Raw genomic sequence first — 24,980 nt, 5'->3', positions numbered from 1 at the left:
TAGATTTTTATTTTAAAGGATTTATTTTGGCTTTTGTGACAGAGTGGATTGTGAAAGCGCAGTGGTAGGATCATGCATACAAGTTAGGAGACCCTTGCACTAGTAGAGGCAAAGGATGATGGTTGTTTGGACTAGAATGGCATAGATGAAATAAAGAAAAGTGAGCATACTAAAGATATATTCTGACTTGCTGCTAAACTTTAGGTTGGAAGTAGTAGAAAGGAAGAAACCAAGGATGAATCCACATATTTTTGGCCCGAGCAATTGGTTTAATGGAGATACCACTTACTGAGAGGAAAACGACTGGGAAGAGAAGAAGAGTGCGATGTTTAATTCTGAACTTGTTGTATCAGGTGCCTATAAGACTTCAGTGGAGAGTCAGAGTAAGCAGTTCTAAATACAATTCTGAATCAGAAGGGAGCAATCAGGGATAGATACTTTGCAATGAGAAATTGTTTGAGAACGAGAGTTTAAATAATCTCTAAATACAGCATTTAAAGCCCTAGGACAAGGAGAGATCCCTTTGGAGAGAATGTGACTTGAGAAGGGATGAAATTAGAAGACTGAACTTTGAGACACGACAATGTTTAAGTGTCAGGAAAACAAATAGTAAAAGACTCTGAAAATGATTGACAGAATCAAAGTGCAGGATGTTGAAATTCAAGTGAAGAAATTGCTTCAGGAAGGATTTCAAGAACTATGTCAGTTGCTTCTGAAAGACAGAATAAAATGAGAACTGAGAATTGACCACTGAAATTGGCAACATGGAGATCACAGGTGACTGATGGGTGGAGATAAAGCCTGATGAGAGTCAGTTCATGAAATAATGGGAAAAGAAGTGGAAGTAGTAAGTTTGGACAAATATTGAGAGGAGATTTGTGGAAAAGGGAACAAAAAATGGGGAGGTAGAGGGATATGTATAGTCGAGAATTTGTTTTCTCACAGATGAAATATATATTTATATGCTAATGAAAATAATAAAGTTATGGTGTAGTAGAGAGAGGTAAATCAATCTAGTAATGAAGTTTTTGAGTATGCAAAAAGGAATAAGTTCCAGTAAAAAAAGTAAAATGATGGTTTGGATTTAGATGCATACACAGTTCACCCAGTGCAACACAAGAGAAGACAGAGTACATAGGTACACATGCAGATGAGCTTGGTAGTTTCAGTATTGGTGAGCTGATCAGAAGTTTTACTTCTGATCGCTTCTATTCTCTCAGTAAATTAAGAAGCGATGTCATCAGCTGAGAGAAAAGAAGGCATTGTTTACAAAAACAATGACATGGGAGAGTGAGAGGATAAAATTACTTGAGCAATATAATAGCACTGCATGGAGGCTGTGTTTGTACCAAAGTCTATAGTCGTGAATTTAAAGTGAGATCTGTCAGCATGCTCACATGCTTTTCACAAGCCACATTCTTAATTTTGATGCAAGTGAATGTAAACTCCCCAATGGCAGAAACATATGGTCTCTGCTAACCACAGAACAGTGTCTGGTACAAAGTATGCATTAAAATATATGTGGACTGATTAAATAATATCCATCTTCTCCACTTGACTGCTTTGCTTCACCATATCCCAGTACTTAATACAGAGTCTGTTTCATAACAGGCTTAAATATTGACTGAATGGATGAATGACCCAATTAATCAATCTCTTTTTTGCATTCACTTCTGAACTTTATACCCAACTTCCTACTGAACAGCTTCGCTGAATTTCACGAGAGCCTCAAATCCAATATATCTAAGACTCTACCTGATAGTTTCTCTACATCTGTTACTAGCAAGATCATCCACTAGAGCCCTAGTGAGAAACCTATAGTCATTCTCGATTTATCATCTCTGAAATGGATAAGTCCATAACTGTTTTATAAATTTCTGAGCAAAATAAGTGAAATACAGTGCTTAGCACAATGCCAAGCATATAGTGCCTACAAATATTAGCTATTACCAGCTTTTAATGATTCTAAGATACACATCTTTTCACATCTCTTTAATCATGACATATTTTACAATCAGTAGTGTATCATAATTTAAACAGATGAGGTTTGTTTAAGTAGCATATTAGATAATGGTGTCATTTATATCAATAGTGTATCAGGCAAGATAAAATGCAGTACTGTTAACTTTTCTCTGCAATATGCTCATCAATATTAAACTAGTAATTGAGTCATGTCCAGTACACTTCAAATCCATATTTTTCTCCCTCTCCCTATTGTTGTAAACTTACTTTAAGTCCTTGCTTTCTCTATCCATTTAGAATGAATTTTTCATCTGTCTGTGTATCAGCTAGGAATCCCTCTGGCAATAAATAACAGAAAAGCAACTAGCAATTGCTAAACAAATAGGGAAGAAGTCCATAGGTTGACATTCCAAGGTTGACAAAATTACCCAATAATACTGGCAGAGACCAGGGCCCTTTCTATCTTTTGGACTTGCTTTAGCATGCAGACCTTGATCCTCCTGCTTGTTGCTTTGTCAGCTCAAGATGGCCATTGAAACTTCAAGCATTACATCCATTTTCCATGCAGGAAGAATAAATAAAAACGTTCATTGGTGTGCCTACTGAAACTTGCTCTTTTTATTAAGAGAGCAAAAGTTCTCCATAAACCCCACCCAGAAGTTTTCCATTTATATGTCACTGGCCAGACTAAATCAAATAGCTACCCATGGTTTGAAGATGGCTAGGGAGAAAGATGCTGTGTGAGTAGTTAAGCCAATGAGCATTGTCTGCCATATTTTGGCAAATATCTTCTCAATTTTTGAGACTTAGCTCAAGAGTTATATCTTATTTATTTACTTATTTGTTTACTTATTTGTTTGGTTGTTGGGGTTTATTATTCATTTACTATTTATTTAGCACCTAGCACCTAGTACATACCAGGTACTGTTATAGGCACTGGGGATACAACGATGAGCAAAATCCCTTCCCTTGTGGAACTTCCATCCCAGCCTTGACCTTTTTAAAAAAAATTTTATTGGAGTATAGTTGCCTCACAATGTTGTGTTAGTTTTTGCTGTACAACGAAGTGAATCAGCTATATGTATGCCTGTCCCCTCCCTCTTGGACCTCCCTCCCACCCCACCCCCATCCCACCCATCTAGGTCATCACAGAGCACCAAGATTTCCTTCTCATTTAGGTCACCACAGAGCATTGAGTAGAGTTCCCAGTGCTATACAGTATGTTCTCATAAGTTATCTATTTTATACATAGTATCAATAGTATATATATGTCAATCCCAATCTCCCAATTCATCCCACCCTCCCTTTCCCCTTGGTATCCATACGTTTGTTCTCTAAGTCTGTGTCTGTATTTCTGCTTTGTAAATAAGATTGTCTATACCCATTTTTTCAGATTCCACATATATGCATTAATATACGATATTTTTTTTCTTTCTGACTTATTTCACTCTGTATGACAGTCTCTAGGTCCATCCATGTCTCTACAAATGACCCAGTTTCGTTCCTTTTTATGGCTGAGTAATATTCCATTGTATATATGTACCACATCTGCTTTATCCATTCCTCTGTTGATGGACATTTAGGTGGCTTCCATGTCCTGGCTATTGTAAATAGTCCAGCCTTGACCTTTTGATCCAATATTTCTACTTTTAGTAATTTACCATACAGACTACTCTGCAATGACAAGCATGCTCATTGATGCAATAACTAGAAAACAGAAGACTGACAGTTTATCTATATGATATTGATTTATTATAATATGTATATATAAGGTAATTATTCAAAAGAATATACCTCTCTTAATATAGATATTTATGCTGACATGGGAAGTATCTCCCATATATGTTTTAATGGAAAAATTGCAGAGCAAAATGTATGGTGTAGTAAAATCACACTTTTGAAAGAAAATCCATCCTAAAATACATGCGGGGCTTCCCTGGTGGCGCAGTGGTTGAGAGTCTGCCTGCCAATGCAGGGGACATGGGTTCGTGCCCCGGTCTGGGAAGATCCCACATGCCGCGGAGCAGCTGGGCCCGTGAGCTGTGGCCGCTGAGCCTGCGCGTCCGGAGCCTGTGCTCCACAACGGGAGAGGCCACAATGGTGAGAGGCCCGCGTACCACAAAAAAAAACAAAAAAACAAACAAATTCATGTGGAAACTTGAGGGACCCTGAATAGCCAAACAATTTTGAAAAAGAATAAAGCTGGAGGGTTTTCCCTTCTTGGTTTCAAAACATTACAAAGCTACAGTAACCAAAACAGTGTGGTACTGGCATAAAGACAGACAAATAGATCAATGGAAGAGAACAGAGAGCCCAGAAACAAACCCTCATGTATATGATGAAATGATCTTCAACAAGAGTGCTAAGACCACTCAATGGTGAAAGGACAGTCTCTTCAATAAATGGTGTTGGGAAAAGTGGATATCCATATGCAAAAGAATGAAGATGGACCCTTATCTTACACCACATACAAAAATTAACTCAAAACGATTAAAGACATACATGTAAGACCTAAACCTATAAAACTCCCAGAAGAAAACACAAGGGAAAATCTTCATGACATTGGATGTGGCAATGATTTCTTGACTATGACACCAAAAGCACAGGCAGCAAAAGCAGAAAGAGATAACTGGAAGCTACATCAAACTTAAAAACTTCCATAGATCAAAAAACACAATTGACAGAGTGAAAAGGCAACCTATGGAATGAGAGAAAATATTTGCAAATCATATATTTGATAAGGGGTTAATATCCATAGTATATAAAGAACTTCTACAACTCAACAACAAAAAATCAAATACCTGGATTTTTTAAAAATGAGCAAAAGACATGAATAGGCATTTTTCCAAAGATGATATACAGATAGCCAATAAGCATATGAAAAGATATTCAGCATCACTAATCATCAAATAAATCTAAATTAAAACCACAATAAGATATTATTATTATTGTGGTTATATCCATTAGGATGGTTACAATAAAAAAAAAAAAAACCCAGGATATGGAGAAATCAGAACTCTGTGCACTGTAAGTGGGATTGTAAAACAGTGCAACCACTATGAAACATACTATGAGAACTCAAAAAATTAAAACTAGAACTACCATATGATGGGGCAAACTCACTTCTGGGAATATATCCAGAAAAACTAAAAGTGAGGTCTCAAAGGGATGTTTGTACACCTATGTTCATGGTAGCATTATTCACAATAGCCAAAAGGTGGAGGCAATGTAAATATCCACTGATGGATGAACGGATAAACAAAATGTGGTATAAACACACAATGGAATATTATTCAGTCTTAAAAAGGAAATCCTGTCACATTTACAACCTGGATGAATCTTGAGGACATTATGCTAAATGAAATAAGCAGGTTGTTTAATGAGTATAGGCTCTAAATTTCAAGATAAAAAGTTCTGGAAATCCGTTTCACAGCAACTGAATGTATTTAATACTAATGAAGTGTACATTTTAAAAAGGTCAAAATGGTAAAAAAAAAGGAAAAGGAAAATTTACAACTGCCTCTTCATATATATTATTATATACAATAATACCTATAGACTGGAAATATATGGAGTGGAGGATCATGTGTTGTTTTCTATTTTCTTCATGCCTATATTTTTACATGTGCATTATTTTTATAATCAGAGAAATATTTGAAAAACGTGAAAAAATGAAAAGTTACTTTCTTCTCTCCAATTCTTTTCTTAAATAGTGACTGTTTATTTGCGCTTACATTATCACCAACAGAATTTATCAATATAATGTTTGCTGAATGAATTCATAAACTTATCATCAACTAGTGATGATGAATAATGCCTTCAACAACAATCTATATTTAGCATCAATTTAAGAATTAAATTTAATATGGTTCTTCATTTAATAAATATTTATTGTTATTAAATGTCTATGATGAGTCAGACTGTGTAGGTTTTAAGAACTAAATATTATTGTTTTTTGCAACCATCTTCTGATGAAATAAGAGAGGAAAAAAAGAAAGAGAAAGAAAAAAGAGGTTATGACTAGTTGATAACATTAAATAGCAAGCCACCTAATGAAATTCTGTTAACAAGCCAAGATAATATAGTCCAGGTGTGTAGTTTTCCAGTGGTTTGGTTTCATAAAAGTTAGATCATAAATATATAGGGAAGTGAATAGATTCAACATCCTTTAAAAGTGTAACTGAAAGGATGAAATATCTTCTGACTCCAAACACTCCACCCCAGCTTCTGCCAAAGAAAACCGGTGGAAGAATAACTGTCTCTTGACTTAGAAATTAATTGCATTCTTAACGAATTATAAGAATTTTTGTGGTAAATTATGCATTCTTCTGTAAAAATTAAGGAGTCTATGTTAAGACCAGCTTAATACAAAGATGAGCCACAGGAGAAACAGCAGACAAAACTCAAATTTTCCCCTCAAAAGGTCCTATGTCACATGAAAAGCTGCTTCATAGAGTAAATTTTGTTCTAAACATAAAATCTTAACACTTGTTACTCCTCTGAAATAAAGTTTCAATGGAATATCATGTTTACATAACATTTAAATGAATTATAGTAAAAACTTTAGTCTTCACTTAAGAGACTCACCAGATGAAATAACATTCTTCATTTCAGAAAACAAAACCAGTGAAATGTTAGAGGCTTGTGGCAAATAATAATCTCTCAAAACCTCACAGTTTTGCTCTTAACAGTCAAGTTTACATGCTTACTCAGAATCATTGTGGTTTATTGCCAAATCTGCATTACTACAATTACAAATTTTAGTGATAAATTACACAAACTGATAGAGTATAAATATGAAAAATATCTCAGTTTTTACATAAAAATTGGGTTGAAGTTGTTGGAAATACTCAAAGGAAATTAATATTTTAAAATACCATTTATTAGACCTAGAGGAAATAACTATAAATTTTAAAGAAAAGTGTAAAGAATTTAGGAAGATTCTTAACTCCAATTAATTCACAAGCAAGAGAGAACCTGAAACTAGAAATGTAGTCAATGTATTAAGATGTGCTTTATGCATGATAGCGCAGCAGATTTAATCAGGTCATTTAAGCTCCATTTATAAAATTATATCATAAAATATTTATACCAATAACAAAAAATCATCAACTTATTTCATCCAATAAAAATTAACATTTTTTAACTTTCTAATAAAAAATAAAATATGTGAGTGCATTAGCAAGATGGCAGAACAGGAAGTCCCCAGCCCTTATCCTCCCACAGAAATACCAATCTGAAAACCGTGCACAAATGAAAATGTCTTTGGGGGAGCTTTGGAATCCAGGTAGAAAGTTGTAGCACCCCAGTGGAGCCAAAGACTGAGGAAAGCTGCCTTGAGAAGGCAGGCTCATACCCTGGGAGCAGACCCACTGACCATGGACCTGGCTGTAATCTGGTAGTAGCCCTATCTCCCTGTGGATTCAGCTCCAGTCTTGCTTGTCCATGGTCCTGCTACCAGACCCACGTGTCCCAGAATGAACTATGCCCAACTATGACTCCAGTAGCAGGCCTACCTACCATGGACCTGACTGAAACTGGTAGCATCCCTGTGACCCAGATTCAGCCCCACTCAACCAGAGCCCCGAAGGCACTCCTGTCCATCCAGGGACTCTGGAGGAGCAACATCTGTCTGTGCCCCATGGTAACAGGTCTGGTGACCCTGGAGTCAACTGAAGATCCAAAGCATCCCTGAGACCTGCCTCCAGCCCACTTGACCATGACCTCAGTGATAGTCCCATCAGTCCAGGAACCAGGTAGGAGAAGGTCTTCACCTGCTAAAACTAGTCTGTAAAGACTGGAAGAGGTGACTGCTCATTCAAATGCAGAGACACAAATTCAAGTCTTCAAGGATCACAAAGAATCAGACAAACATGACACTACTAAGGGAAACAAATAAAGGTCCAGTAACCAATCCTTAAAAAATGGAAATTCATGGGGCTTCCCTGGTGGCGCAGTGGTTGAGAGTCCGCCTGCCGATGCAGGGGACACAGGTTCGTGCCCTGGTCCGGGAAGATCCCACATGCCGCGGAGCGGCTGGGCCCGTGAGCCATGCGCATCCGGAGCCTGTGCTCTGCAATGGGAGAGGCCACAACAGTGAGAGGCCCGCGTACCACAAAAAAAAAAAAAAAAAAAAAAGGAAATTCATGAATTGCTTGACAAAGAATTTGAAATAATCTTCTTAAACAAACTCAATTAGCTACAAAAGAACATGGATAGATATCTAAATGAAATTAGGAAAACAAAACATGAACAAAATAAGAAACTCAATAAAGAAACAGAAACGATTAAAAAAGAACCAAACAGAAATCGTGGAGTTGAAGAATATAATGACTGAACTGAAAATTTAAGAGACTTTCAAAGGTAAAATCAATCAAGCAAAAGAAAGAATCAGCAAACTCAAAGACAAGTCATTTGAAATTACCTAGTTAGAGGAACAAAAAGAGAAAAAGAATAGAAAAGAGTGAAGGAAGCCTATGTGAGTTATGGCATCTCCTGAAGTAGAACAATATACACATGATGAGAATCCCAGGAGAAGAGAAAGATAAAGGGGCATTTAAGAAATAATAACAGAAAATTTCCCCAATCTAGGGAGATAAAAGAACATCCAGATTCATGAAACCCCCAAATTCCCAACGGGTTGAATTCAAAGAGGTCTACATAGACACACATTATAATTAAATCATCAAAAGTCAAAGACAAAGAGTGAGTCTTGAAAGCAGCAAGGAAAAAGCAACTTGTCACATACCTGGGGGTACCCATAAGACTATCGTCATATTTCTCAGCAGAAACCTTGGAGACCAGTAGAGAGGAGGGTGACATATTCAAAGTATTGAAGGAAAAAAAATGCCAAGAATACTTTACCTAGCAAAACTGTCATTTAAGAATAAAGGAGAAATAAAGACTTTCCCAGACTGGGGAAAAAAAAAACAACAAAAACCTGAAGGAGTTCATCATCACTAGATCCACTTTATACTACTAAAGGCAGTTCTACAAGTTGAAACACAAAGGTGCTCAACAGCAACATAAAAACATATGAAAGTACAAATTTCATCACTAAAGGTATGTATAAAGACAAATAGAGAATATTGTAATACTGTAATGGTGGCACATAAATCACTTTTAATGCTAGTATATATATTAAAAGCATAACTATTGTAGCGGAATAGCTATAACCACAGATTTCTTAATGGAAACACAATATAGAAAAAAGTAAAATCTGACATGAATTACATAACATGTAAGTGGGATTAAAGTGTAGACTACGTGATTGCAGTTAAGTTGTTAATTATCTTAAAACAGACTGCTATACCTATAAAACACTTAATGCAAGCCTCACAGTAACAACAAAAACAAAAACATTACCGTAGGTATATAAAAAGATAAAGAGAAATGAATCAAAGTATTCCACCACAAGAAATCATCAAACCACAAAGAAAGACAACAAGAGAGGAACAAGAGAAATACGAAATAGACAAGAATAAACAAAATGGCAATAGTAAGTCCTTACCTATCAGTAACTACTCTATATGTAAATGGACTAAACTCTTCAGTCAAAAGTCATAGAGCGGTTGAAAGGATTAAAAAACAAAACCCAACTGTATACTGTCTACAAAAGACTCACTTTAGATTCAAGGACATACAAAGGCTAAAAGTTAAGGGGTGGACAAAGAAGTTTCATGCAAATACTAATCAAAAAACGCAGAGGTGGGCTTCCCTGGTGGCGCAGTGGTTGACAGTCTGCCTGCCGATGCAGGGGACACGGGTTCGTGCCCCGGTCCGGGAAGATCCCACATGCCGCAGAGCGGCTGGGCCCGTGAGCCATGGCCACTGAGCCTGCACGTCCAGAGCCTGTGCTCCGCAATGGGAGAGGCCACAACAGTGAGAGGCCCACGTACTGCAAAAGAAAAAAAAAAAAGAATAAATCTAATCAGAGAAATAAGAAAGTGCAGAAAGGAAAACAGTCAAGCAAGACAAAATAATAATACTTTAGCCATTAAACAAAGTCAAGGACTTTCAGTTCTTCCTCAAGGACTATAGATAATATTCTGAGTCATGTCCTTTGAGCTGTTTTGCAGATACTGAAACCCCCACCGGGTGAAAGAAGTTAAGGGACTGTGTGCTGCCCACAAAGCACGTAGACTCCAGACTGATTGGAACCAGAGGTTGATGATGTTGACTCCCAATTACCTCACCACCAACCAATCAGAAGAATGCCCACCAGCTGATCACACCCTGCTCCTTGAACACTATAAGACTCTTTGCCACTCTTATGGAACATAGTACTGGAAGTCCTAGCCAGAGCAATTAGGCAAGAAAAAGAAATAAAGGCATCCAAATTGGAAAGGAAGAATAAAACTATCACTATTTAAGGATGACATGATTTTATATACAGAAAATCCTGAAGATTCCACCAAAAAAAGCTATTAGAAATAATAAATACAGTAAAGTTGCAGAGTACAAAATCAACATACAAAAATCTGTTGCATATCTACATGATAACAATGAGCTAGCAGGAATGAGCCAGAAAGCTAAGAAAACAATCCCATTTACAATTGCAACAAAAAGAATAAAATACCTAGTAATAAATTAAATCAAGGAGGTGAAAGACCTGTAAACTGAAAACTTTGATAAAAGAAATTAAAGAAGACACAAAGAAATGCAAAGATATTCCATGCTCGTGGATTGGAAGAATTAATATTGTTAAAATGTCCATATTATCTAAAGCAACCTGCAGATCCAGTGCAATCCTTATCAAAATCACAAGAACATTTTTCACAGAAATAGAACAAAAAAATTCTAAAATTTATATGGAACCACAAAAGACCCAGACTAGCTAGAGCAATCCCGAGAAAAAAGAACAAAGCTAGAGGTATCACACTCCCTGATTTCATACACTTTGCTTCATAAATAACAATTTTACCTCATATTATATTTGGTTATTTCAAATGAAGTAATAGGAGATCGTGTGTTTATAACTTGCTATGAAAACACATGAATTTAAAAAGCAATACCATTTAAAACTTAACAGCTTTAATAGTATCTTACAAAATATATTCCATAATTTTTCTTACAAAATTTTATATTACTAGAAATTGTGTGTTATTTTAAGAACCTGCGATTCAATAACATTTGGGCATAACAAAAATCAAATAAATTAGAGCATCTAAAGCTCTTAGAACATTACTCAGCACAGTCATATAAATAGTAAGCACTATGTAATTACGAGCTATCATTACTGTTGTTGTCCGTATCATCATTATCATCTAAGTAATTAAATAAAACTTGACAAATAATTTTATCTTTTCCTATTAAAATCTGATTCTATTGTTCGCTCCCAGACTAAATATAACTCTCTAAAACAAAAGTTCTGACACTGAAAAGTTCCAGGGTAAACATGAGAGTCACAGAGAACAAAGTGGATTCATAAAGTAAAGAGTCATGAAACAACCCTATGCGTGTGTGCACTCACACACACATTTTCCATTCACTAAAGGAAAACTCACCCTGAAACATATTCCCTACCTAGTCTCATATTCAAAAATAAACTGTATAGAGTTAGAGATAAAAATACGAAGCACAAATATTTAAATTAGGAAAAACATGTAGCATAGTTTTACAATTTGGGGGTACAAAAGGACTTCCTAATCAGAAAATAAAGCCCCAAGACAAAGTTAAAATATAAGCAACAGAGTTCCTACAAGTAACAGTGATATAATACATCACTAGTAATCATAAACTTGAAAAAGAAAAATATATGTCACGCACTCCTTCCTATCAGATTGGGAAATTTTTTAAAGGCATGGGAAAAATGCAGTTGTAGACATTGCTGGTAGAAGATAATTGGCAGAGTTATTTTATTTTATTTTATTTGTTTATTGGGGTATAGTTGCTTTACAATGTTGTGGTAGTTTCTGCTGTACTGCAAAGTGAATCAGCTCTATGTATACATATATCCCCTCTTTTTTGGATTTCCTTCTCATTTAAGTCACCACAGAGCATTAAGTAGAGTTCCCTGTGCTATACAGCAGGTTTTCATTAGCTACCTATTTTATACATATTAGTGTATATATGTCAATCTCAAGCTCCCAATTCATCCCACTCCCCCTTTCCCCCCTTGGTGCCCATATGTTTGTTCTCTACGTCTGTGTCTCTATTTCTGGCAGATTCATTTCAGAAAGGGGATGTAACAGTACTATAAAAGTTTTAAATGTGTATACTCTTTGACATAGCAAATTTACAGCACAGGTTCATCATACAAAAATACTTCTACATGCCCCAAAGTATGTATATGTAAGGACAGACATTGAATTCTATTGTTTGTAATAAATTGTTTTAATTCGGGCACTAATTCCTCTGCATCACAATGTAGCGTCTAGTAAAAAAGATGAGATTTGTGAATATCAGTACTCTTTAGAAACTTAAAGGAACAAGTGGAGTTTAATTTAAAAGATAACATGCTAGGGACTTCCCTGGTGGTCCAGTGGTTAAGACCACGCTTCCATTGTAGGGGGCACAGGTTCGAGCCCTGGTCAGGGGAACTAAGGGAACTAAGATCCTGCATGCTGCACAGCATGGCCAAAATAGATAAATAAAGCTTGAGAGTCATCAGATCAATCTTAAAAAATAATAAATTTAAATAAATTAAAAAAAACAAAACAAGATAAAGAACAATTTAAAAGATAACACACTAAAATTTTGATAATTTTGAGAAACTATGGCAAGTACATTGTTTAGAAACGATCTGAGGATTTGTTATGCTTTTTATCGTTGTACATTCAAATATTTTTTCTCATTAAAAATTAGAAAGGAGCATTGAGATAGCACAAATGAGAAACACTCTGATCTTTGAGAACATCTCTGTAGATACACGTTGCCCTAACTCCAAGTTTGCCCTAGATATTTACGGAAAGGTAAAGCAAGTATACTGTCTGATAGAGCGAATGTGGTATTCCAGTAACTGAGCTTTCTGATTTTTGAAAGCGGTTAATATAATACGTAACCAGCTGAAATGTCCTTCATTATCACTTATTAGGAACTACGGGTAGCGTATGTGTAACCAGTGGTGCCATTAGAGAAACTACATTCAGTCCCCAGCAAGCACTACAGCAATACAGGGGAAACATTTTTTTCTGTTTATTTTTGTTAAGGCCCAATACCTCCTAATCTTTTTTCTCAATTCCCAAATGATTCTCCTTGTTCTATTTAAATGGCTATTTCCTGCATTTTGCTCCCTTACTTTCTTTACCATAAACTGCCTTCCTTCTTTCCCTTACCTTCTTTTTTCTCTTAACCCTTTACCTCAGCTTTCTAACAGTAATTATTTGCTAAATGCCTCGAAACTGTGCAGAACTTGTCCAAGTTGTGTGCCGTCATTTCTGTCAAGGACTTGGTATTCAGGTAGCCTAACTTTCTTTATTTGGATGCTGCCCTATATCAAAGCCCACAGCAGACAGATGAAATAGACCTCTTTCTCAGTCATTAAGATTCAAAATATAAATATTAATTCTGACAGGTACAGTAAGGTTCACAGTTTTAAAAACGGTTCCATATAGCATCTTGTATAAAAGTACCCCTTGGAGCTGACAGGACAGATATTATTAACCCCATATTTATCTGTGAGGAAGCTGAGGCTCAGAGCAGTTAAATGAGTTACCCAGGACCTTATAATGAGTCAGAACTAGGGCTCAGGTACCCTGACAACTGATCCAGTCATTTTTTCCCCCCTCAAGCTCATTTTCTGTCTTCCCAAGAAGAGAAAGCTCTGTCTTCGTGATGGGAGCATTTTAGATAAAACGTTCCTCTTTATCTGCGATTATACTGAAGTGGTGTCGCTTCTCCTGAGGATAATTCCGCCATCCACTTACTTAATATGTCCACCTCACGCAACCTCAAAGTTCTCTCTCTTGGGACTATCACTTCTCACTCACAGTGTTCAACCTCTCCCTTTTATTTGATCGTCAGCATTTACAGAAGCAACATTTCATTTAAACTTGTTCAAGTCTCTCTCCTCTTAAAGAAACCTCCCTCTCAGCCCGACATCTCTGCTGAGTACTGCCCTATCATTCTCTTTCCCTTCACATAAACTCAGAAACCTCCCTCTCACTCCCCCTTGAGCTGAAGTCAGGCTCTGCTCCACACAGACCCTTAAAGCTGGGTCCCCATATTCTCCTTGTCCCTCAATTCAGCAAAAAAAAAAAAAAGATCATTCGATCTATTATTTGATTTCACAGTGAGTGGCATTTGACACAAATAGCCAGGGATTCAGCAATAATCTTTACAGATGCTCTTTGTAATTTTTGATAAGGCACCAAATGAATGCTATTAATTATTTCTTGAAGTAATTAACCTTGCAAATAAGTGTTTAGTTATTTCTAGTTTCTTAAAATCCATTTAATTTCTGTTATGTTTTGAATCAATGTATTATAAAATGATGCAAACCTTTGAAATGATTTTTTTCAATTTTGTATGCTATTAACATTGATGTGTTGGCATAAAGCCCCAATCACTCTGACTAGTAAAAACCTTCTCTTGACTATTTTCTTAAAATGTCCCTTCTTTGGGACTCAGAGATCCCACACTCTCCTGTGTTTCTCTCTCTCTGTCTAGCCATTCGGGTTACATCTGGGTGCCCTTGCCTAGCTCTGTCCTGGACTATTTTCCATTTTCATCCCATATTATCTATTTCCATGGCATCAGCTCTCCCTATAAGCTGATAAATCTCTAATCTGTACAAATAGGCCAGATCTCAGTAAACTGATGGTGTTCAGATTGCTTTAACTTTAACCTACAATAAGAATTTTGTATATTTTCATCAGACAGTTTGCAATGTAACACTGAAATCACATTTTCACAATGTAACCTTTACATTGTGACTCAGAACACTCATAGTTAAAGATAGAAATGATAGAGATAGTAATAAAGAAAGAGAAATTATATTAGTTAGGATACAAGTTTTACTGCTCGAACAAAGATATCTCAAAATGCAAAGGCTTTTAAATAAGAGAAAGTGTTTTTCTCTTACATGAAAGTCCAAGCTAAAATGGCCTTTGGATGATTCAGGGATTCAGTCTATGCCTCCTTTTTTCTTTTTTTTTTTTTAACATCTTTGTTGGAGTATAGTTGATTTACAATGGTGTGTTAGTTGCTGCTGTATAACAAAGTGAATCAGCTCTACGTATACATACATCCCCATATCTCCTCCCTCTTCAGGCTATGTCTTGCTTGTTGTTCTGCCTCCCTTGACACGTGGCTTCCATCTTATTACCTACAATGGAAGATCGGACAACCGCCCACATGTCCACATTCCAGCCAGTGGTAGGAAGCAAAGGGAGGCACAGAACCTAGCCCTTCCTTTTTAAATCATGAACTGAAAGTTGCATACATCACTTGCACTCACATGTCAATCACCAGAATTTAGCCGTATACCATGCCCAGCCTTAAAGGAGAAGGCTAGGAAATGAAAGTTTTCAGTGAGGCAGTTTGTGCCCAGAGAAAACTCAGGTGTTCTAGTATTAAAGACAGAATTGGAGAAGGGGTAATAGGACACAACCAAAGTTTCTGCTGCACAACATTGAAACGAATATTTCCAAAATCAATAGTTTCACTTATTCTGTTTGGTACACTGTGTTTTCTATTTTATTGTGTTCTATTACATTTTTAAAACTCTTGGTCATGACTCACTGATCATGACATTACAACTCACTATAGATGGTGACCCATAATTTGAAAAACATTGCTTTAAACCTGCTATGTCTAATCTGATAACCAGTAGCCACATGGGCTATTGAGCTTTTGAAATGTGGCTAGTCTAAATTAATATTTGTAAGTGTAGAATTCACACCAGATTTCAAAGACTTAGTATGAAAAAAGAATTTAAAGTATCTTATTAACTATTTTTATATTGATTAAATGTTGAAATGATAATGTTTTGGCAATATTGAGGTAAGTAAATTATATTATTAAAGTTAATTTAATCTGTTTCTTTTTGTTTTTCAATGTGGCTACTGGAAAAATGTAAAATTACATAGGAGGCTCACCTTATATTTTTATTAGATCACACTGCCTTAAGCTCTAGATGCAAACGTTAAACTCCCTACAAATATTACTGGACTATCCCACAAGCGCTTTCTAAAACTAGACTCTTTCTCTTCCCAACCCTCAGCCCTCTGCTCTCCTTCCCACCGTTTCCTGTGTTTCACTCGACCAGTTAAAGGCAACACAAGTCACTCAGTGACCAACCAGGAAAACTGAAAAGCACATGCTCCTTTACCCATTACATTCATGTATTCACTGTGTACTATAATTTTACCTCTTAAATATGATATAAATCTGTCAACCTCTATCCAATCTCATTATGAACACCCTAGCTCAAAATATCATCATTTCTCACCAATATAATTGTGCAACTCCTACCCTGCCTCCTGGATTACCTCCTTCCAATCAGTCTTCCAAATTTCAGTAAATGTGACCTTTCCAAGAAACAAATCTGGGGAAGTCACTTCACTGATTACTCCCCAAATACCCTAGTAGTACCAACAGGTTCCTTTTTTATTTGAAGCAAGCTTGCTTCACCACTTTTCTAAGTGTACAGGCATTTTCTTCATACCAAACACTTTTCATTTTACCAAACATTTCATGATGGTTTTTACCTCCTGTGCCTTTGTTTATGTCATTCCTTATGTGCTTAGAATGCACTTTTCATCTCCTACTTCCCTCTGGCTAACCACCATCTACACTCTAGAACTTGATTTACATTTTGCTTTACCTTAGATTTCCTTTCCAAGGCCAAGGTTTGCATTGTGTGTCCCTGTTCAGTGCTCCCAGAGCATCCTGAACTTCTCCAATAATAATGTCTGGCTACTGTATTTTTATTGCTTATTTGTCTGCTTTTACACCTGCAAGAATGTGCAATCTGTTTCTTCATATTTGATCATCCATCTCCATGATTTTGTATGATTCCTAGACCAACTAGGCTCAATAAACACGTACAAAACAATCAAACAGTTGGATGAATGAATGGATGAATGGATGGGTGGATGGATGGACAGATGGATGGATGAATAAAATAGTTAACATGATTAAAGATTGAAGGGGAGTTGCACATTTAGAAGGCAGTAACAAAATGTGTTTGTATAGTAGATGGTAAAGGCAATTGGTATCTTTGTTAGGCACAGTAAGTCAAAGCTTGTTTCTGAGGTCCTGCTATTTCTCCTTTCATCTTTTCACTTCCTTAATACAGGAAAATATTTCTATCATCATTCTTCCACAACCTAGCTCTTTATCTGCAATCCAGTAAAAACCCCAAGCTCAAAAAGCTATTCTTTTAACCCAATGTCTTTTGCATAGAGGACTGCTGAATTCTGAAACTGCTTCAACATTTGAGGTACACATATCTGATGGAGGGCTTGCAGGCAGACTGACTTGTAGTGAAATACCTATTTTGAGCCTGTCCTGTGTTGCTTAAATTATAGCTTCCCCTGCCAGCTATTCATGCAAGAGATGTGAGGAAAGCCATACAAGGCACTATGGGGAAGTGGGAAGGAGGGAGTAAGAGAGAGAAGGGGTTGAAAAGCCGATTAGCTGCTTTACGGTAAAACCCAGGGAAAGTGAACACTAATGGGAATGTGGATTTTATCCCTCCAGGAATCCTATTTAGCCCACCAGGAATTAACCTTGACTGTAATTAAGTCCCTGAGAGCAATGACCCTTTCAGAGAATGTTCAAAGACCTCTACTTTGTTTAGACACCTTGTGTGGGTGGAACTTCCTGTTTACACAGAGAACAGCATAAAGCCTAGTTGCTCTGAGGAATGTTTGGGACCAGACCAATTGCAGGGAGAAAGGCACAATACAGTCTGGTCTCCTCTGGTCCCTTCTCCCTGCAGCATGGGGGAGAAGAAGAACAAACTCCTCCATCCAAGTCTTACTCTCCTTCTTCTGGTCTTCCTGCCTACAGATGCCTCAGTCTCTGGAATACCGTGAGTTTCACATAGAGCATAAACTTGAAGAGTCCTTTCCTTTATTTCAAATCCTCCTTATCATTCATTTGTCTTCCCTATGGAACTGTCACCTTCTTATCTTTAAGGTGTCTTCCAATTATGAGATTTTACAAATCTGGTTTATTCAGTCTTCACTTATTCTTAACCATTTTTCTCCAACTCTCTGGATCTCTGAATCTCTGAATCTCTAAATTCTCTGGAGATATACAAAGACTTTCTAAAGGGCATTGGAAAGTGATTCTTTTAAAGGAATCAATTTTCAGATCCTCACATTCATATTGATCTGCTTGAGACCATGCTATTTATCCTTTCTTACCTCCCCTGTCTTAATTTCCTATCTTTCACTTTAAAAGAGAAAGACAAACCTCCCTCAATCAGATGTTACTGTGGAACCCTGTCCTGGAGTATAAAAATCCCTAGGGTGCCAAATAAAGGAGCAATCTGAAATACCGATGTTGATGTTGAGAAAGCAAAGGACTCTAATGACAGGAGAAAAAATCCTTTTGCAGATCTTGTGGCGACGAATTCTTTGTTTCAACAAAATTGAAGGAAGATCTAAGGGAAATACCAGCTGATAAACAATTAGAAGCAATTCTTGATAATAGGGCACTGGGTGATCTTTGGCATGTAATGCAGGAGGAGTTACAAGAACTGGTAAAAATGATATAATTGTTTCATCTGTCATTTATTTACTTTTAAGTGAACAATTTTTCATGGTACTTATATCTACACAAACGAAAAACAGCAACAGAGTTAATGTTAGACCTTACTTAATTCTTGCAATAAGGAATATCCATCCATGGATACATAAGAACAACTCGTTATTTTCATTAAAGATGTACTTCAAAAGTATTTTGATTTTATATATAATAAATATGAATCATAATTTGTAATATATTTATTTTGTTTTGATCAGTTGTATACTAGTAAGACTTTTGAAAACAATTCAATCCAGAAGAAAATGTTTAACATTTACAGCTTTAAGGTCACATTAAATTTAAAAGAAGAGTTAAAGTTAAATTTATATACCCACATATAATATTTCATATATATGTGTATATATATATATATGCATGTGTGTGTATATACATATATATATGTATATACACACATATATATATATAAACAAAGAAGGAAGAGTGATCCATAAAATATTTTGAAGCATAGAAATGTTAGGACAAACTTCTGTGTGGTAAATGGCATGAAAGTTCACAGAGGAAAAGGGGGAAAGATGCTAAATTTCTGATCATTACAAAAAGAACATTTTGGTGTATTTTTAAATAGATCATACTGGATATCTTATCACTATGATATTTAAGATTCGATGGGAGATGTACAAAAAAGTAATGTAAGTTTTAATTTAAAATTTCATCAAAAATAATATATTTTACTATTGTTTAAACTTGTGATAAAAAAATAGATGTTTACTTGAACAATTGTAAGGAGGGCATAGTGTCTAAAAATAGGAATTCTGTGAGCAAAAATGTTTGAAAACTCAAGTGTCAATAAAATTATATATGAGAGTATTGAGAAAGTTTCTGTTCTGTTCATGAGGACCCCAAATTCAATCTCTAGAAGACCATTCTTGAGTAGACCATTTTTGTCTACCCTGAGTTGAAAAGCAAATATTTAATATGCAAACATCCAGGGTTAGGTAACACACTAAGATTTCATTAGTTGCTTAACACACTGAGATTTTAAACTAAGGACTCTCTTTAAGCCTCAGAGTGGAAAGCAAGAACTTGCCATTCCATTTTTACAGGCTTGTTTTATATATATATATATATATATATATATATATATATATATATATATATAAGTTCTGTAAGTGGATTGGTTTCTGTAGTGTTCCACATGAGAACTTGCTTGCTTTTTACAGCAACCCTAATGTAAAATAGATTTACAGCATAAATATATATAATTAGCATATTTGAATTCAGATGCTCACAGATTGATATTTGGGTTCCTTAAAGTGAGGTATACCTGCAAATGTTAACCTCTTAAAGGCTCACTTCAAGTAAAATGTTCACTGACATGGCACTGACGATGGAAAGGGGAGTAATTCCCATGCATGCCCTCCAACGGCAGAGATCAATTTCATGCTTATCAACATGTCTTCTCTTGGCATAGAAATAACATAGGAACAAGAATTACGGTGGAAGATAGTGCTGCTGGTAATAATGCCTCGCTTCCTACACTCTCCTCTAACTGGATTCCCCCATCCCCAGGCACTACATGGTGCTGGTCCCCTCCCTGCTCCACACTGGGACCCCTGAGAAGGGCTGCCTCCTTCTGAGGCACCTGAATGAGACGGTGACCGTAAGCGCCTCCTTGGAGTCCCTCAGAGAGAACAGAAGCCTCTTTACTGATGTGGTGGCAAAGAAAGACTTATTCCACTGTGTCTCCTTCACTGTGAGTATGGCTGTTTGACTTAAAATACTTGTTTCTATCGGTTGAGAACATAGGCAACCAGAATTCAGTCAAGATAAGACTTTGAGAGGCTGGCATGGACTTCAGGAAGGAATCTAAATGTAGCGACTAAGTGTAGAAATTAAGCAGCAATGCATGAATTTCCAATATAAATAATGGTAGACCAATATTTATAGAGATATTAAAATCAACTTAATGATTAGAGAAAATTCCTATTAACCAGAAAAAAAAGAAAAGCAGTATGCACCAGACAAAGGGAAAATATGAGTTCTCCTGAAAATTAAAATGGAAAAAATACTAACAAAGAAAACTAGGCCAGTGTTTAACATAAGCCCCAGTAGTGGGCTGACAGGAACACACCACCCCATACTCTTTCTAAGAGTGAACTTGTAGAAATTACCATGAGTGACTATCCAATAGCTCTTCAGAGTTGCCCATATATAGAATCCTTACAGCGTACAGCCAATAATATGTTGCAGTTTCCTTTCTCATAGCATTAAGAGATGCTTCTACCAAGCTCTTTTACCACATAACATCAGTTTGGTAAAGTTCAGTGTATAAGTGAATCAAAACTGTATTAGCGAGCTCGGGCGGCGGGAGGACCGGCAGTGGCCAGGCAGCCCAGCTTCACCAAGGCTCTCGGCGTGCGCGGCTCGCAGGCCCCCGGCACGCGCCAGCCCCGCCGCCACCATGGCCAAGAGGAAGGTCAGCTCCGCCGACGGGGCGGCGAAGGAGGAGCCCAAGAGGAGGCTGGCAAGGCTGTCAGCGAAACCGGCTCCCGAAAAAGTGGAAACGAAGCCAAAAAAGCGGCAGGAAAGGATATATCTTCAGACAAAAACGTGCAAACAAAAAGGAAAAGGGGAGCAAAGGGAAAACAGGCCGAAGTGGCTAACCAAGAGACTAAAGAAGACTCACCTGCAGAAAACGGAGAAACTGAAAACGAGGAGAGCCCAGCCTCTGATGAAGCAGGAGAGAAAGAAGCCAAGTCTAATGAATATCACACACTTGGTCCTATCAGTGGTTCCTGTCTCCCTTCTTGTACAATACAGAGGAATATTTTTATCAACTATTTTGTAAATGCAAGTTTTTTAGTAGCTTTAGAAACATTTTTAAAAAGGAGGGAATCCTACCTCATCCCATTTTTTAAGTGTAAATGCTTTTTTTTAAGAGGTGAAATCATTTGCTGGTTGTTTATTTTTTGGTACAACCAGAAAATAGTGGGATATTGAATGTGGCAGGCATTGTCTTGGGTGCCAGCTTAACATTCCATAGATGGGGCGATATTTTATATCCTATAATACAAAGCATACTAAATGGCAGTTTGGAGTCAGTTGTGCATTTAATGCCTTGAACACTTTAAATTACTTCTCTTCCCGTGCTGTTTTTGGTAGAATTATTTCCTAAAGCAAACCACTCACCCCTTGATCTTGGCTCTCCTGGTCAGAATTTTGTGCACTCTGTAACATCTTTGGTCGTGGTAGTCCAGTTCTTCTAGTAACTTTGTTAATGTGCCGTGAACGATTGACAGTTTGGGTATGTAGTGTACATGATATTAAATTGTGAATTCGTGGGACTTACGATGTAACAGCATATCAATATTTGAAGGTATTGGTACTTGATAGCCTGTCAAGGAAAATTTGCCTCCAGATTTTAAGCTGGAAGGTCACTGGAATAACCGTTCAGAAAAGAATCACAACTACATGATTTTTTAGATTTTTGGTACGTATGTTAAGAATTGTGTACAAATTGAAATGTCTGTGTACTGATCCTCAAAACAACCAATAAAACATCTCAATTATGAAAGAAAAAAAAACTGTATTAGCTAATTTGCAGCAACCTGGATGGACCTGGAGATTATCATACTAAGTGAAGTAAGTCAGACAGAGAAAGACAAACATCATATGATATTGCTTATATCCAGAATCTAAAAACAAATGGATACAAATGAACTTATTTACAAAACAGAAACAGACTCACAGACTTGGAGACAAACATGGTTATCAGGGGAAGGGTGGGGAGGAGGACAGATTGAGTTTGGGATCAACACGTACACACGGCTATATTTAAAATAGATAACCAACAAGGACCTACTGTATAGCACAGGGAACTCTGCTCAATATCCTGTAATAACCTCAATGGTAAAAGGATTTGAAAAAGAATAGATACATGTAAGTGTATAACTGAATCACCTCGCTATACACCCGAAACTAACACAACATTGTTAATAAACTCTACTCCAACATAAAATAAAAATTTAAAAATGAATAAATAAATAAAGCAAAAACATTTTTTAAAAACCTGTATTGGCTGATCTATAAGGAGATGTGAGTATCATTTATGACCTCTCTCACTGATGTAATTTCCTCCATCCTGTGTTCTGTCTTCCCATTTGTAAATGACAGAAGTCATTCTGTCTGTGAATTCCCGTCCATGCTGAATTTCCCTGATGAGAATGAGAGAGTGAAATTAAGTAAAAGGGACAAGATTCCCAGGGAGAAGTGGGACAGGGACTGGAGGAAGAAACTTGGCAGATGAACGGGTTCTCAGGATCTCTCCTATATTTCAGATCCCAAGATCTCCATCCAATGAGGAGGTAATGTTCCTCACTATCCAAGTGAAAGGACCAACGCAAGAATTCAAGAAGCGGACCACAGTGTTGGTTAAAAATGAAGAGAGTCTGGTCTTTGTCCAGACAGACAAACCCATCTACAAACCAGAGCAGACAGGTACAAAAAGGCCTATGGTCAGGACAACTTCAAAAAAGAAAGATCTTCCTCCCCCGTGTATTCCCCAGTCAAAGGAATCCTGGTTCCCTTATAGTCTGTCTTACTAGCCTATAGGCCTGGCTTCAGGTTTCTGGGACTCATGAAAAATATTTCTGTTTCAGTGAAATTTCGTGTTGTCTTGTTGGATGAAAATTTTCACCCCCTGAATGAGTTGGTAAGTGTCCTAATATCGATCTAGAATTATTATTATCTATATAAACAGGCTGAGAGTTTGTTTTTGGTGTTGGGGGAGAACCAGGGAGAGGAAGGATCTGGTACTGAAAGCAGTACTTTCTGGCATTGCCATAGTGCAAGATCCTCATTTAAAACAGAATTCTGGGTCAAGAGAGTAGCTGATTCTTTCTTGGTACTGATACTTGGTCAGTTGTCACACAAACTTACTCTTTAGAAAATTCTCAATTAGCCAAACTAGAAAGATACACTATATAATAAATAAACCATCAAAAAACTTAGGTTTAAATGACTTCTCAAAGATTCAAACTTTTTCTAAACACAAAACCTCTCCTATAAAGGAAGGAGAGTGTAATCAATGTTTGTTCCTCAAGACTAACACTCTCAATTTTAATGTAGACAAGAAACCAAAGTCTTAATTTTTCTCTCCCAGATCTAGTCCTCAATCACATTTTCTTATCTCAGAAAGAGGCAATTTTCAACGAAAAGCCAAGGACTCTGTTGACTATAGCCCCTCCGCCCCCAACTTCCTTTTCCCCTCTTAAAAGTGTTCTCTTTCCCTTGCCATAGAGTTTGCAATTCCCTGCTGATTCTGATCAAACCCATCTTTGCTAGGGGGTGAAGAAGGGAAAGGGATGGGAGGGAAAGAAGCAACTTTTCTCTTCTAGCTCCTCAGGCAAAGGATTAAGGCATATTCCTCCGTCTCACCCACATCCATTTCATCAGAAAATCATGTTAGTTTAAAATATATCCAGACTATGTTTTACCACATGAATTGCTACGACCTTGTCCTGACCAGTATCACCTCTAAACAAGACTATTACAATAGCCTTGAAATTGGTCTCCTGGTTTCCACTTACACTCCTCTATCTAAAATCAAACACCTAGCCCTTCACTCTATCAGCTTAACTCTGCTTTGTTTTTATTTCTTGACATTTACCACTACCTCAAATCTATCTATCTATATCTCAAATATATATATAAAATATATGTATCTCAAATATATATGTCAAACATATATCTCAAATATATATCTACATATATCAAAAATATATATTTCATATATGACTGTGTTTCTTATGTATCCATCCCTATTAGAATGTAAGCTCCATGAAAGCAGATCTGTTGTTCTTTTGTGCATTGCTCTGTTCATAGCACCTAGAATGATACACAGCACATGTTAGGCGCTTAATAAATATTAGTTTTAAAAATGAATAAGCGTTGATAGTAGAGGAGCTATTCCCAGTCGTCCTTATTCTTAGAACTACCTAAGAATTCTGTGACCCACCTTAATATTTGGATCTGAACATGGTTACTTATAATTCCATTAGTGTTGATTTCTCAATCTGTAAAATAGCACAGCAAAGGAATGTTCTTCACTGGGATACTATAAGCATTTAAGTCATATCAGTAAATACCATTCCTAATGAATGGCACGTATGCATTTGTTGCTCACACCCAGTAAGTACTTAACATTACTTATTAATTGCTTGTAATGGATTAATCAAAAGTTCTGTAAAACTTAATCTGGAACTTTTCTGTGTTTTACTACAGATAAAGTTATTCTGCATAAGGCTGTCTTGCTTATAAATCAGAACTGCAAATATCTAAGAACAATTCTAAACTCCTTT

At 36.6% G+C, this 24,980-nt stretch overlaps 1 protein-coding gene, 1 long non-coding RNA gene and 1 pseudogene across 3 annotated transcripts in view; 2 read left to right on the top strand and 1 right to left on the bottom strand.

The window, feature by feature from the left end:
* Positions 1 to 24,980, bottom strand: part of LOC111176742 (uncharacterized) — a 172,194-nt gene that overhangs the window by 73,497 nt on the left and 73,717 nt on the right. The window lies entirely within an intron of this gene.
* Positions 1 to 24,980, top strand: part of A2M (alpha-2-macroglobulin) — a 73,415-nt gene that overhangs the window by 15,190 nt on the left and 33,245 nt on the right. The window contains exons 1-4 of one of the 2 annotated variants that reach the window (XM_022577520.3): positions 17,788 to 17,941; positions 20,191 to 20,374; positions 22,959 to 23,118; positions 23,280 to 23,332. In XM_022577520.3, coding sequence (XP_022433228.1) covers positions 17,850 to 17,941; positions 20,191 to 20,374; positions 22,959 to 23,118; positions 23,280 to 23,332 — 489 coding nt within the window. In that variant the 5' untranslated portion in view covers positions 17,788 to 17,849. Of the gene's footprint in view, positions 1 to 17,787; positions 17,942 to 20,190; positions 20,375 to 22,958; positions 23,119 to 23,279; positions 23,333 to 24,980 lie in introns of those variants that run through there. The other variant, XM_022577521.3, reaches the window with a different exon arrangement.
* On the top strand, positions 20,381 to 22,942 carry LOC111176741 (non-histone chromosomal protein HMG-14 pseudogene; annotated as a pseudogene).

Source organism: Delphinapterus leucas, chromosome 11 (assembly GCF_059928025.1).
Source record: "Delphinapterus leucas isolate spDelLeu-1000000601 "Yukka" chromosome 11, BTC_Dleu_Yukka2, whole genome shotgun sequence".
NCBI classification, from domain to species: domain Eukaryota; kingdom Metazoa; phylum Chordata; class Mammalia; order Artiodactyla; family Monodontidae; genus Delphinapterus; species Delphinapterus leucas.
Note: the sequence above shows the minus strand (reverse complement) of the source record. Positions and strands in the feature narration are given on the sequence as shown.